The sequence below is a fragment of the Lethenteron reissneri genome, chromosome 33, assembly GCF_015708825.2.
Source record: "Lethenteron reissneri isolate LAM-NWPU_2019-01 chromosome 33, ASM1570882v1, whole genome shotgun sequence".
Lineage (NCBI taxonomy): Eukaryota > Metazoa > Chordata > Hyperoartia > Petromyzontiformes > Petromyzontidae > Lethenteron > Lethenteron reissneri.
In genome coordinates, this window is record NC_083811.1 from 5,887,605 (window position 1) to 5,901,811 (window position 14,207).

At 38.5% G+C, this 14,207-nt stretch overlaps 1 protein-coding gene across 1 annotated transcript in view; it reads left to right on the forward strand.

Annotated features, from left to right (window-relative positions):
* The window catches only part of SND1 (staphylococcal nuclease and tudor domain containing 1), a 217,751-nt gene that overhangs the window by 64,481 nt on the left and 139,063 nt on the right, over positions 1 to 14,207 (forward strand). The window contains exon 13 of the mRNA XM_061564429.1: positions 7,015 to 7,125. Coding sequence (XP_061420413.1) covers positions 7,015 to 7,125 — 111 coding nt within the window. The remainder of the gene's footprint in view (positions 1 to 7,014; positions 7,126 to 14,207) is intronic.

A 14,207-nucleotide genomic window follows, 5' to 3' on the forward strand; every position in this document is an offset into this window, starting at 1 on the left:
GCCTTGTTTTTTGGGTGGTGGTTTTTTTGTTGTTGGGAAGAGGGCAAGAGGTTTGTGGCAATAAATCAAATCCTAGTGACGGAGGAGTCGAACAAAAATTGTCCAGGGCTTTGACTTCAGTGATTACATAGCTCGGCCAAGTTGATATTTGGTCGTATTGCGTTTAACTAAGTGACAAATGTGAAAGCTATCAGTGGTTCAAACGATTAATTTTGCTTCAAACCATGTTTAGGTTTTAATTTTAAACCGTGTAGCTCGTGTAAAATTATGCAGTGCTTGAAATATATTCGTTATGCGGTGCGTTTTATAAATATAGCCACTGATTTTATACATTGCTTTAAGGTATTTTTTTGTATTGGGGGAAGCAGTGGCACAGTGAAAAGCGCACTGCACTATGAACCCAGAAACTCGAGTTCGACTCCCGACCATGGCGACTTCAGTGGCGAGTGATAATTACATCTTTCCTGGGCCCTTCCCACCGTCACCCCCCCCCCCCCGCTCCACTGACCAGCGTGGCAAAACAACAAGCAACCTCTGTAACCAACACAGAATCGGGGAGGCCTTCACCCAGCAATGGATTGACATAAGGCCGTGAATACTTGATTCTATACTTTTTCCCCAGTTGTGTTAATGGTGAGGACATACTTGGCCAGTAAGCATATTTTGTAACGAGCACACACACAGTTCACGTGTTTATATTCATGTGCAAAGTGTATATGTTTCATATACATACGCAATCAAACATATGTACGGTGTGTGTTATGCATATTGAATCTGACGGACAGTCAGACTGCATGCACTATTGTTCTTTGCCATCCCTCTGAAACATTTGCACCATACACGACTCTGTGTATCTTCTGTTGTAATTTGACTGTACCGTATGCAATCATTCTTCTTCACATAAATTAATTATGACCCCTTTCTCCCCTCCCTTGCTGCCCAGCTGCCTTGTGTTTATCCTCCTTTCATGATAACCCCCACCTAATATTCCTGTCACTGCATAGCCTCTTGAGAGATACCATTGTATCGAGATGCTTTATACATGCAAATTGTGCTTTTATGCCAAATCAAAAGGGTTAACGGTGTCGAAAAATAAAGTCGTAAGTGTTAGTTTGCACACCTTTAATATCACGGTTTCATGATACGTGGCATATATAATGGAGATGAAGAGACACGGTGACGGCTGTCAAGAATATCGCAAATACCGAGCGCCGCCTACGCGGGCTCGTTGCTATTTTACAAAAGAAAAAAAACGGGACGGTAGAGGCATATCCTGCACTACAGGGAACTTTTAAAAGCTGGAAAGTGCTCTTGAGAACAATATGTTCCCCTATAAGAGCATCGTAAGGAAACAAGATGTTCACTACAAAAAGGTTCGTGGCTGCCTATTATGCAGTATCTGTAAAAACAACGGGCTTAGCTATTAACCGTTGTGGCGTTGCACTTTTTCGGTGCTTACCTGCTGTAGTTTTGTGTGAACCTCAGCGGGTGTAATTTCAATGTAGAATTCGAGCCTCTTGCGCTGAATTTAAAATTTGCCTTTCATAAAAAAAGATAACTCAATGATGAAACATTACCTGCATGCCAACTGTAGTGTGAATAGAATATTATACTTTCCACGTTCAGCTGGAATGACTTAGCAGGGATTTTCACCTGCTGAATAATAGCAGCTCTTTAGTAATTAAAGCAAGAAGCATCAGCATTAGCAGTTGCAAAATATATTTCCACTGCGATGGTTGCAGGTGGGAAGATTTTGCTTCTTCCGCAGATGCAAATTAATTCTCGTGATTTGTATTTCACGATTTGATTCACAAAATGATGCATTATAGTTCATGGTGTATGTCATAGCGGATAGTGAGCGCTGATTAAAAACGTTCTTTTTTAGGCACATTGGTATGCATGGAGAGAGAGATGCATGCTTGGAATTACATTGACAGAAAAAGGAACGCGTGGAATGGAGAGAAGATATGCGGGTTAATTGCACCATTCTATTTTTTTTTATTTTACCAGGTCAGGCCCACTGAGCTATGTAGCTCTTTTTCAGAAGCGACCTGGCCACAAATAATGGCTCAACAAAGTGACTTATGTCGTGGAAATGTGTTGCAGCCAAATACTCCAAATGCATGTTGATTGTAAATGTGGAGGGAAAAACCCGAGCACCCGGAGAAAAATCCACTTGACCACGTGGAGAGAGACACACAGACTCCAAATATACAGGCGTCAGGGTCAGGATCGAACCCACGATCTCTTACATACCAGGCGAGATCTTGACTTAAAGCTTTCGTGACTGCAGGAATTCATATTCTTTGGGTCTTTTGGTAAAGCCACGTAGATATTCTACCAGGTTAAATGTCTTTACATTAACAGGATAAATGTCTCTCTAACAGCCACCGTTGTTCGTTTTCCTCGATGTGGCGGTGGTTTTCGTGTTGTTCGTTTTTCTTACATTGACATGCTAATCTCTCACAATACAATGGCCACCTCCACAGCTTCGTCGTCGTGGAGGTAGCCCAGCTCTCCGATCTTACATTGACATGCAAATTTCATCTCTAGCCCCGCCCACTTCGCTTATGACCCTTGGGCTACACCCATCTCTAACCTTTATAACTCCTGCCTCAGCAGCTCTCCCACTATATTTTTTCACCTGATGACGATTGCTTGTGTTGTGATCCAAATGTCGTGATATTTTTATTGTTTATTCTCATTTTCTTCTATCTACGTGGCTTTACCGAAAGACCCAAAGAATATACCAGGCGAGGTTTTTAACATCTCGTCACTGTGGCACCCATTCAACCTATGAAGAAAAGAAAGGGTTGGTGAGGAGACATTTGTAAAATGTTGGATTGGGTGACGGTTAAGATTAATGACGCAGTGGCGGCCGAGGAATGGAACGCATCCGAGAGTACGTCCACCAAGGAGATGGAGCAAGGAGGTCAGCTCGTGTGCAGGTGTCGGGTGGATTATTCTATTTTTATGACCATGAGAGATGGCAACGCATTAGAGAGGCCTTCATTTAGCAGTGAATGTATCATGGCCGATTATAAATGCATGTATAAGCTGTAATGCTGGTTCAATATTGCAGGGTACATCTTAATTTTTTTTATTGTCCTATTTGAATTTGGGATTTTTATCTAACAAACATTTAAACAATTATGGGAAAAAACCTTGGAGCCTGCTTCTTGGTCATTTAAACAAACCTTCCTGCATACTAAAACTTTCATAACCATTGTTTTATGTTCAAAACGTTGGCTTTTGCGACCAATATCATGACTCAATTATGTAATAATTTATGAATAATTTGCAGTGATCTGTAAATCCACCGCTGGTTTTTGAAGGCCTTCCCCAACCCATGTCGGTCATTGGTTTTCACGCTGATCGGTGTGGGTTGGCGAAGGGGTTCCAAGACCAGTTTACATGCCACTTGCCTCTGATGTTATCCATCACTGGGAATCGTACACAGGTCATTGAGTTTAAAATGTAATTGTGCTAACCAGCAATACCACCTTTCCACCCCATTTAAATATCCCGGTGTGTGTTTTTACACGTGTTTTTTATGTACCTGATATCTAGAGACGTAATTTTCTCATAGTAAATTGCTTTCCCATTATAAAAGTCCATGGATAGTTAAGTCAAATCTGTATAATGTATTATTTTAAATGAAGCACGAGGCCTCTCCAAAATGTACATGAAGAATCGGTGGCAAACCTTGTAAGACAACAAACGCCGCTGTTCGCCACTAAGCAGTGATGTGACCATGGCGTTTGTTCCAGGCTAAGTGGATCTTGAGGCGACGTTAAGTGTCGAAGGCTCACTGGCAGGAGATCACGAGACAAACCCAGGTGCTATGGGTTGACTTGCTAATATGACTGGCAGATGCACCTCCTGTGCTCAGGCCTTGTCAGATAGGCCTTGTAAGACCGGCTCTTACCAGATACGTTTTCTGATAAATTTCGTATTATGTTCAAAGCAATAATAATGAATAAGCATTTTTATAAATTCATCCTGTTCTCAAAACCTTTGCAGGTGCCCTTTTACAACCGTTAACACATTCATAAAAAACATTATTTCTGAGCAAAGAATAACGATTTGGTGTTTAACTGGTGCAGTGTACTGAAGTAAAACACAAGTTATATAGACAGATTATAGACCATAGGATTGGACACTGAAGTGTGTTGAAATGTTTTCTTTGACTTATTATTAAGTAATATTAATGTGGGCGGTTTGGGATATGAACCCCTATCTCAAAATTGCTTCTTTCTCTACATTTAAAATGATTAGCCCAAAGGCTGTTCCCTACATGCCAAATCTTTTATGTGTGCATGCCATTTCTTGTTAAAGCTGTAATGGAACTTAAAACCTCCTTTTTCCGTGAACAGCAGTGATGGCTTGTACCCAGGGTTTGGCTAGATTTCCCTCCCCGTAGCTCCGTCCTTTGTATTATAGACTGTGGTCACGAGCTGATTTTATACACGTTCATACAAAACAGAGCCTCGTTTGATGCACTGTGGTTAAAATGATGCAAACCTGTTTTGAAGAAAGTGCACCTTTTTTTATAAGTATTTCTCATGCAGGGTTTTTGTAAACGCCATGGGATGAGCGATTTACAGTTCATGAATATCAGAACTATATGATGCAATTAAATTTTGTTCGGATGATAATACAGTGTACAGGTTTGAATAGCTGTACCGTTCCAGAAAGTTTTCTAGGTGATTTCTTGCGGTCGGTTAAGTTATGGGTATATACATGTCTTACAACCAAACTCTTTTGGAATCGATGGGTGTCCTCTTTGTTAAAATTAGCTCAATCTCAGGTGGACCAAGAAGTAGAATGAAGCATGCTTTAAACACGATTGGTCATTTGTAGTAGACATGACTTGTCGACCGTCTGTGCATGGGTTTAAAAAGTGAGTGTTATCGCAGGAAGTGTGTTATTGAGGAATAAGGGGCATCAGATGCGTAATAGCTACAATGCCTTGAAAGAGTTCTAAGTACGAGAACATTTTAAGTTAGTTTGCTGACCAGTGGGATACTGATGGAGCTTGTATTATAATGTTGCCCTTCATGTATTTGAGCGCCGAGTCTCGCAGAGAAATTATGTACAATGTGAAGTTTAATTATTTATTATTATTCGAGATTTTATGTTTATTCATCTAATACATTTAAATGTGTCGTGTAACCCGTAAATGTTCAGGTACCTGTCCTGTGGCTAATCCATCTGGCCTATTTATTCCATGTGCTTGATGGAAATTTTACGGAGGAGAATTTTCATTTGTATGTATATGCCCAAATTGGTGGTTACTTTTGATTGTCTCTTTATGGGGTCTAAATTAAAATGTTTTAATTTTGCATCCTAGAGATGTATTAAAATGGCCACCTTGGTGCAAGTTTTGAAATTCATAATATTTTCACATTTTTAAATATTGTGGTTCAGATTTAAAATCTGTAATATAATTGAAATAAATACAAAAAACGTTGAATATTTTATCTCACATGCTGTGGCCACCTTCCTAGAAGAGATTCATCACTTAGTCTATTGAGGCTCGTAAGTCGTGACCTGATTAAATCATACCAACCCTCTGAAAAGGTCCCTAAATGTTACAATCTTTTTTTTTTTAATCCGTTAGGATTCTTTGTTATATCCGGAGAGGTTAAATTCAGTTTATGCATTATTAACTGTGATGAATTAAACCTCCATATGGGTAGAATTTTTAATAAAGTGTCAGCTAACGGCACCCTCTACAAATCATTTGCGCTTGGGAGCGCATGAATCATTTCTAGACAAAAGTTGCCGTTTTTTTGGGGGCTTCTTCAGAAGGGCAACACTTTTGTACTGACGGGGGAAATAGTACACGTGCTGTGTGAATCCATTCAAGCCCATTTTTGTTTGCCGTGGATCGTTGGCTTGACATCATCACGTGGTGTCCTCTCCGTCTGCGTTGGAGCAGACGTCACAGCAGGCCTTCGACAGTGCTTCTGCGCATATTGGACAATAAAAAGACAAATGCGTGCCTTAAAAGCCAGCCTCGATGAGGCATTGCACTGTTCATGCGTTCATGCAGCAATCATTTTTACAAGAGTGTAGCATTCAAGGATATTGATTTCTGATCGTGTAACTAACATGGGAACGGCTACAGTTTGTCTTTTTGAATAATGGTGGGTTTTTTTCCCCTCGTAGATAAAATGTCTCTTGCCTTGTGACAACAACCCAGGCTACATTGACACGTGCAGCCTGTTAAGGGTAATATATTGCCACGGTAATGATTTCCTTGCTAAGCTCACTAACGATAGGAATAACTTTTGTTTATGTCCTTCATTTGTCTCTGGAAACTAAGGACACCCACGTGAAAATAATTATCTTAAGTGTTCATCCTAAGACAGAGGAAGAAATGTAATGTTTATTGTTTTTAATAAATCCAACATGTTGCAAACAGCTTGACGCTGATCAGGACCCTTTTATTTTGATTATTATTGTCGAAAAATGGTTATGTTTTATTACGAGTGATCGCAAATGCAAATGTTAACATCTCCAGAATGTATTTAAAATTGTCGAGATTATCCATTCCAAAGTGTTTTACATTTTTAAAAATTCAAGGCAACTGATCCCTTGTAGGCAAATGAGATGATTACTAATTGCATCATGTTCTTTGCAGCATCACCATTCTGTGAACCCTGTAGCGATGGTGGAATGGCTGCTGCGATTCTGGCGCAATAATTGCTTCTTTCTGTGTGCACGTCTTGAGTGTGCTATCATCATAATTACGATAAAAAGGATTTCCTAACCAATATACGGAATGTCTTTCTTTGAGCAGTTTTAAAATTGGGTAAAAAATTGTGATTAGTCGGGTATGGCAATGAAATGTCAAATAGCAATTATGAAGTCAATAATTATTCTATTGTAATTTGCTGTCGTGCAAAACTTAAACGTTGTGGCCGCTGTTCCGTTATACGCTGGACTTTCTATTTGTGATTGTTGCCCCTTCCCAGTTTGATTTTGGACTGTTGGGATGTTTTGCAGGAATATTGCCGAAGCCCTTGTGAGTAAAGGCTTCGCCACCGTCCTGCGATACCGCCAAGATGATGACCAGCGTTCTGCCCACTATGACGAGCTGCTTGCTGCCGAGTCCAGGTATCTACACACATTGACTTGGCGCCGTTCGCAAATGAGCAGTGTTACCCAGTGGTTGGTGTCGTGGTCGGCACATTGGACTCAATCAAAATCGGAAATATTTATTTACACTGGAGGAATCCGATGAGCTTATAAAGCTTTTTTTCACCGATGTCCAGTAAGGGCGTGCCAGAATATTACAGCAACAAAGAGTACAAAAACTCAATAGGTGTGCAAAATGTAGGTAAAGCAAATCACTAAAAAATATATATACAAAGAAAACTTACCAGCTATTAGGTTCTTGTCTAGAAGCGACCTGACCACAAATGAGAGCACAAATAAGTGGCTTATGTGAATATTTATAGCAGCCAAATAATCTAAACGCCGATTCGATTTTTTGTTTGTTTCGGGACGGTAGTGGAAGCAATGCAGCGGTATAATTGGGTTCACCACGGCTCGTCGATCAACAAGGTCGCATGTGGAAGTGAATTGTGGGTACTCCTACTTCTTGCCATATTTCTGGCAAGTTGTGGAAGAGTGCCCAAGTATCCTTTAGTTGGGAGGTCTTTAGAGCTCCCACTAGTTGGAGGCCCTTCTGTTAGTAGTGGTGTGAGAAATAAATTGTAGGTCTAGAATTTTGGGTGTCCATTTTGTATTTTTTTAAGGCCACTGTCATGTTTAAAGTGTGTTGTTGCTGCTCACCTGTATTAACTCTAATAATGAAAATAAAGGCTAACTGCCTGGTAACTCGTCTCCATAGCGCCCATATACTCGGATTAGCACGGTTGGCTAGGTACGGCGCGAAAGAAGTTTAGCCTATACATGCATACAGAAGCGTTATTGCCATAAACGTCGTTTTTTTTCTTCCTTTTAAGGTCGAGTTATTGATGAGTGAGTTTTGTTACCTCTGAAGGGAAGCCAAACTGTCCGATGTCATTATATCCGCCTTGGTTGGCCGTGTTAGGCCTTCATAATACTGTGGAGTTGGGAACTGCATGCTATTACTAGTCAGTGGACTACAAAATACCAGTTTTTTGCAAAGGTAGTGGTTACAAATCAAATAATAGTTGTACATTATTTCAGTCGTGATTTTGTATGTGAAGTGTTTCCTACCATAATTATGGTTGTTGTCCGAGGATCCCTTACACTATAACCACAATTGTATACAAAAAAGAAAGGATGGAATACAATTTTATTAAAAGTCAAGAGTACATGTAATGCATATCTGCTATAGAGAATTAGTGAATAATTACATAGTAAACAATCTTGTAAGAAAGGTTTAAAGTACATTGCCGATGCATCTAATTAAAGTAATTATTAGGCAGTTTGTATTTACCAAATGAACAGGACAGCAATGCATTTAGAATTAAAGTATTTTGATAGCAAGCATTACATAACACAGAAAATAATGCGGTACGTTGTGTGAACTGTGAAACTTGCATTGAAAGTGGCACGTATATGAGAAAAATGTTTTTCTTTGCTAGTCGACGAGCAATTCGGTAAGAAAACTCCGAGTGATTGTTACGTAATTTATTTGGCAATTTTTCTTTACATATTGCCACTTAACTTATTATGTTTGTGAAAGAAAATCTGTTTTTTTAGAGGGATGTTTATTAAACTTATCTTACTGCAATTTCATGAATTATGTTTCTTTAGTCGCTTATTTTTTGTCAAGATATTTTTTAAAGTTTGTGAAATATTTCTGGTATATGGTGGATTATGGTAATCTAGTACGTCGGACTAAACCTTTTGCCAAGTAAACATTTATCTTTGTGTATAATATAATTCGACCTATTATTATTTTGAAAAAAATATTTTATTTCAAACGAGGGTCTAATAAAATAACGTCTGATAAATGTTACTGTCTGAAAATAAAAATGTATTGTAAATTCCAGTGGCATCTACCAATGCTTCCAAGGAATATATACATGACACCGAATCACCTTGCCACATTCATCATTGACACTTTCTCATGATAGAAGCATTTACAGTTGTTTGACAATTCAGGCAATCGACCTTCAGAGCAAGGAGCTCTGTGGCAATTGCCCAGAACGTCCACCGACTGTATGTTTCTGTTATACGGCACCGTTAATGATGCATGAATTTAATTTTTAAATACACGGACACGCCACTGCCAACGCAGTTACCGAATTTTTCTGAGGGAAAGAGTAATCGCCATTTTGTTTCGTGGAACTGTTTTAAGAGCAACAGATGCAGGTTGGTACAAAACGATGGCAAAAAAATGAAAAACAAGTTTCATTTTTGATTTAAAGCCTTCGTGACTGCAGGGATTCATATTCTTGGTTATTTCGGTAAAAACACATAGAAGGGAAATAATAAAATAAAAATATAAAACAATAAAATTCTCACAACGTTTCGACTGCAACACAAGCAATCGTCATCAGGTGCTGTGGATTTCACACCTGATGATGATTGCTTGTGTTGCAGTCGGAACGTCGTGAGAATTTTATTGTTTAATATTATTTATCAATATTATTTTATTATTTCCCTTTTACGTGACTTTACCGAAAGAACCAAGAATAACAAGTATCATGCAGCCATTCCGAGGTAACCATATGCTTTAAATATATTATTTTTTTGAGAGAAAAAAACATTACTTCCACATTTTATGGAAGTGTTGAAAATATCTAAATGCAGGAGGCACTTAATGTGTCATAAAAAATGTTAAATAAATAAGTGTAATGCAGTCATGCTGAGATACCCAAATGCTGCACGCATGCGTTTATTAATTTAATGTGATGAAGAGAAATTGACCAGCAGCCACATGCTGGTGTTAATGGTTCTCCGAATAGTGGAATACATTTTCATTATATTTTTGGGTATTCCTACAGCATGAATTGCTTACCAGAAATAGTTTTTAATGTTTCAGGGTAGATGCAATCGAATGTTTTTTTTCTCAACATTCTTTAACACGGTTTGGGCAGTCAACCCTTTTTAATAGCGGAGAGACCATCCAATCGCTAGAAATGTCACGGAATATATCTATACGTACATTTGTTTTTTCCATTTAATGGTATTGTTATTGACGAATGTGAGTTTTTTGTGGTTGGCGTTTGTTAACCGTGCCTGTGCACCACTGCCACGTGTAATAATACGTGTTTTTGTTATTCTTTGGTTCTTTCAGGAAAGTCACGTAGATAGAAAAAATAAAAATGAAGGTGATATTGTTATTCACTTTTTTTTATCTATGTGACTTTACCGAAAGAACTAAAGCAAATATGATTTCCTGCAGTGACGAAAGTTTTAAGTCTGAGTTTGTTGTTTAAGCAAATAGTGCAGCTTTGTTTTGGCCCACCCAAGCGGGTCGCTTCTGGAAAATAAAAAGAGAAGGGGCAAAAATACGCTGAAAGTGCTATCGTCTAATTGATGGCACAAAATGTTGAAAAGTCTCTTTGGTGTCAGGAACCTTAAGTGGTGGGGATTTCAAATGCATTTTCACGTCAAGTTTAGAAACAATTTAATTTCAAGGACACTTTACTCAAGCTGACAAAGTCGTTGTTTGCTTTGAAGTAATGTTAAGGGAAGAACAGTAAACACGGGACCGTCTGTTGCCTTGCTCCATTACTCCGTTTCATGTACGGAACATCTTTTATTTGGTAGTGAAAGTGAGAGATTTATGCTGGCGGGGTCCAATCCGAGGTTGCAACGCAGCGCTGGGGTCTGCAGCGTAAATCCGCATCCACCAGAGGAGAAAGCCTCCATAAAATAAGGCCAATACGAAATGGTACTTAATTTTCTTCCACTTACTTTAGACTTGGCACAACACAACTTTGCTCGATTGCAGGCTTGGTGTTTACTTTAATGAAATCACGAACTCACATACGTACAGTAGACATCTTGATTGCTGTTAACACAGTGTGGACAAAACTATTCTGATGAAGTGTGCAATTGAGAGCCCTTGGAAATTAACTGCAATTTTTGAGTACAAATTTAATTTCTAGAGGAAGAAATGCCAACGTGGATACTGGGGAAATTTATGGTGCGAAAAATCATTCAAGGCATGTCTGCTTTTCTTTTGCGTTGTCATTACTTAACGGGGGGGCTGGTTTGTGTTGGCCAGCACACAGTGGCCTTCTTTTATGGATGGGGGGGCTTAGAGTTTTTACGAGTGCAAGCTTACAGGGCCTAGCCAGTGTGTGATGCCTTATCTTTAAGAAGTCTTGCCGTGTGCCGTTTGGATTGTAAATAAAAAAATTGCTTGCTTATAATCATTCTCCCGCAGCTGATTGTAAAGGCCTACAGTGGTAGGGAGGATAAAATATATCTGGATTAAGATATGCGGATATCTAAATATATTTTTTGCTGAAATAATTTTCTTTCGTATTCCGAGTTCTTTAGAAATTGCTACTTAGGTTTTTTTTTACGAGCAAGAGGAATTTACCGTAGGCTTTTTTTTGTGTTGAGACAATACGTTGCTGGGATAGCTAAAGCTATATTGCTGAAAGGTGTATTCTGTCTCCATTGTGTGATGCAAATTATTTAAATGTAGTAAAAGTCACTCATTGCTTTAAAACGGAAACCTGGTAATTGATTGTCTGGTGTGCTGCTATTTGAAATTATAACTGTCTCGGCCTCGCTGTGCGCTGCGTTGCACCACTATCCGAGTAGATAACCTCGCATTCAATAAACCTTCAGAGCCAGGGTGAACATCCGACTCCAACGTATTTAATGAATGAAATGAGGTCAAACTGATGGAAAAACAGCACAAAATACAGTACCTGTTAATACGTGGAATATCAATACAATGAATGAACACTGCAGCATCATAACATTTTCTTGGATAACATGAATCTCAACAATAGGTCCTGGATGGACCAGGCACCTACACGAGCACTGAATGGCTATACAACAATATAATAAGCTACCGTGTTAAATAAGGTCACTTTGTGTAATCACCATACTGCAGCCTAAACGTACAGTGCTGCATATAACACTGAACTGTGGATAAGATACTTCTTCATCCTTACTCTCAAGAACGCATTAAAGTTACATGGGCACAAGTCTGGCTCGACTTATCCAACTAAAAATAACTTTCACAATAATGCAAGTGGTAGGCTTCGTTGTGAGCTCGGCCCCATATTCGTCTCAACAATTTAACAGCATTATAGAGGCAATTACAGCATTATAACGGCAATCCCAGTATTACAAGAACATAAACGAACTTACAGACAATGCTTCTTCAAGTCCCACAATGAACAGATGCACCTATCTTCACTGATACGCTAATTGTGCCTCCATTTTGTACTCTGTGTAATGGCTGACACCCCCTGCCTCATGGCTTAGAGAACCTTAAACCGTAACTTCCTGGTCACGTGATCAAACTCAACACCATGTCAGGAAGTTCCTGTGTAAACACACCCCCATATCTGCCATGGGGCAGAACAATAACGAAATTCTCTTTTATTTCAAATTGTTCGGCGTACTCCATTTAATGGAGAGTAGATGGTTAAAAGACATTGATCTGATTTTAGACTCCAAAAAAATGCTCACGCTTTTGAGAGGTTTCTTAAATAAGTAGGACCAGAGGCCATACGCACACAAAACATACTCAGGAGTGGATCAGATTTTGAGCTGTCTGTGCCCTTATTGTTCAGCAGGTGTGCTTGAGGCATTGGCTTTCATGTTGAAACTCACTACTTTTGTGGACATTTTCTTATACTTTCTCATAAGGTATCGCAATTCATCATTTGCTAAAGCTGATATCCATTGTTCTCCATATGAAGTACCGTTTGCTAATTGGTATTTGGCAAAGTTTTTCTGCTTTCATGCTCCAATTGCTTGCTATTATCTGGTCAATGATCTTTTTTCATTTGTTTCCTGATCAAATTACAGGATTCTGTGTATTCATTCTTTTGTTTAGCATCTCTGCCTCTTTGTATACATCTCCTTGCCATCAGCATGTCTTCTGTTGTTCAATATACTGTATTCCCTTTATCCTTTTAAATCTTTTCCACCGCTTTCAATGCACTCTTCATTACCATAGTAGTTATTGCATTATGTAAAATGCATTTGATCTGTTGCTTAGAAATTGGTTGTCTCCTGACGTAGACTCGATTGTTACCTATCTTGTTATCTAACCTATAATTAGCTTTGTCTTTTCTTTGGCTATGTTGAAGTGCTACTTCCATCGCTATCCTGTGATCACTTCACTTGTTGAATTAATCGTGTTAAATTCATTGTGTAAGATGGTTTGGCTGTGGACATTATCAAAGAAGTGGAACGAACTGTTGGAATACAATTAGCAGGCCTATTTATTAAAATTCTTAGGTTCACCTATCTACGTGACTTTACCGAAAGACCAAAAGAATATTAATTCCTGCAGTCACGAAAGCTTTAAGTCAAGATCTATTTATTAAAAGTTTATGCAAAAATGAAATGCCTTAATCACGTAATTCTACTTCCATCATTGTGGTATTAAAAATGGTGGTAAATTAGACTTTATTAATTAGAGACCCATTCGCTTTTTATAGCACATAAATTGTTCACAAAGATCAATCGGAATAGAATAATGGGTACTTTAGAGGCCAACCAACCACGTGAGCAAACTAGATTTAGGAAAGGGATTACTAATATTGATCACCACATATGTTCTATTAATCAGATTCTGGAAAATTATTAATGAGTGTCGATACTATGGTCTTAACTTTGTACGCTCTGGAAAGCAGTTTAATGTGGTGGAAATTGTCGCAGTGCAATTCACGCTCTCGCATACCAAGGGCCCTTAAATGGAAGAAAATATATAGAAATAATTAAACCCAAATTCAAAAATGTACGCGCTACACAGACGTTGCATGATGATAGTACCAAAAGGCTACTCGGACAAGGAGATGCACTTTTACCAAAGGTATTAACGTTGACATTGTAAGATATTTGACAGAGAATTGATTGTCAAACCAAAGGTATCTTAAATAAATGAAGAAAAATATAAAGTAATACTTCAAAAGTGCAAGTCCAGGATAAATATATGAGAGACAATAGTGATGTACAACGAATTCGCTTATCAATTGAATTCATCTGTTGGAGAGACAACTGTAAAAAAAAATGATAGACAAACAAATAGTAAGTTTTTTAAAACTGAACGT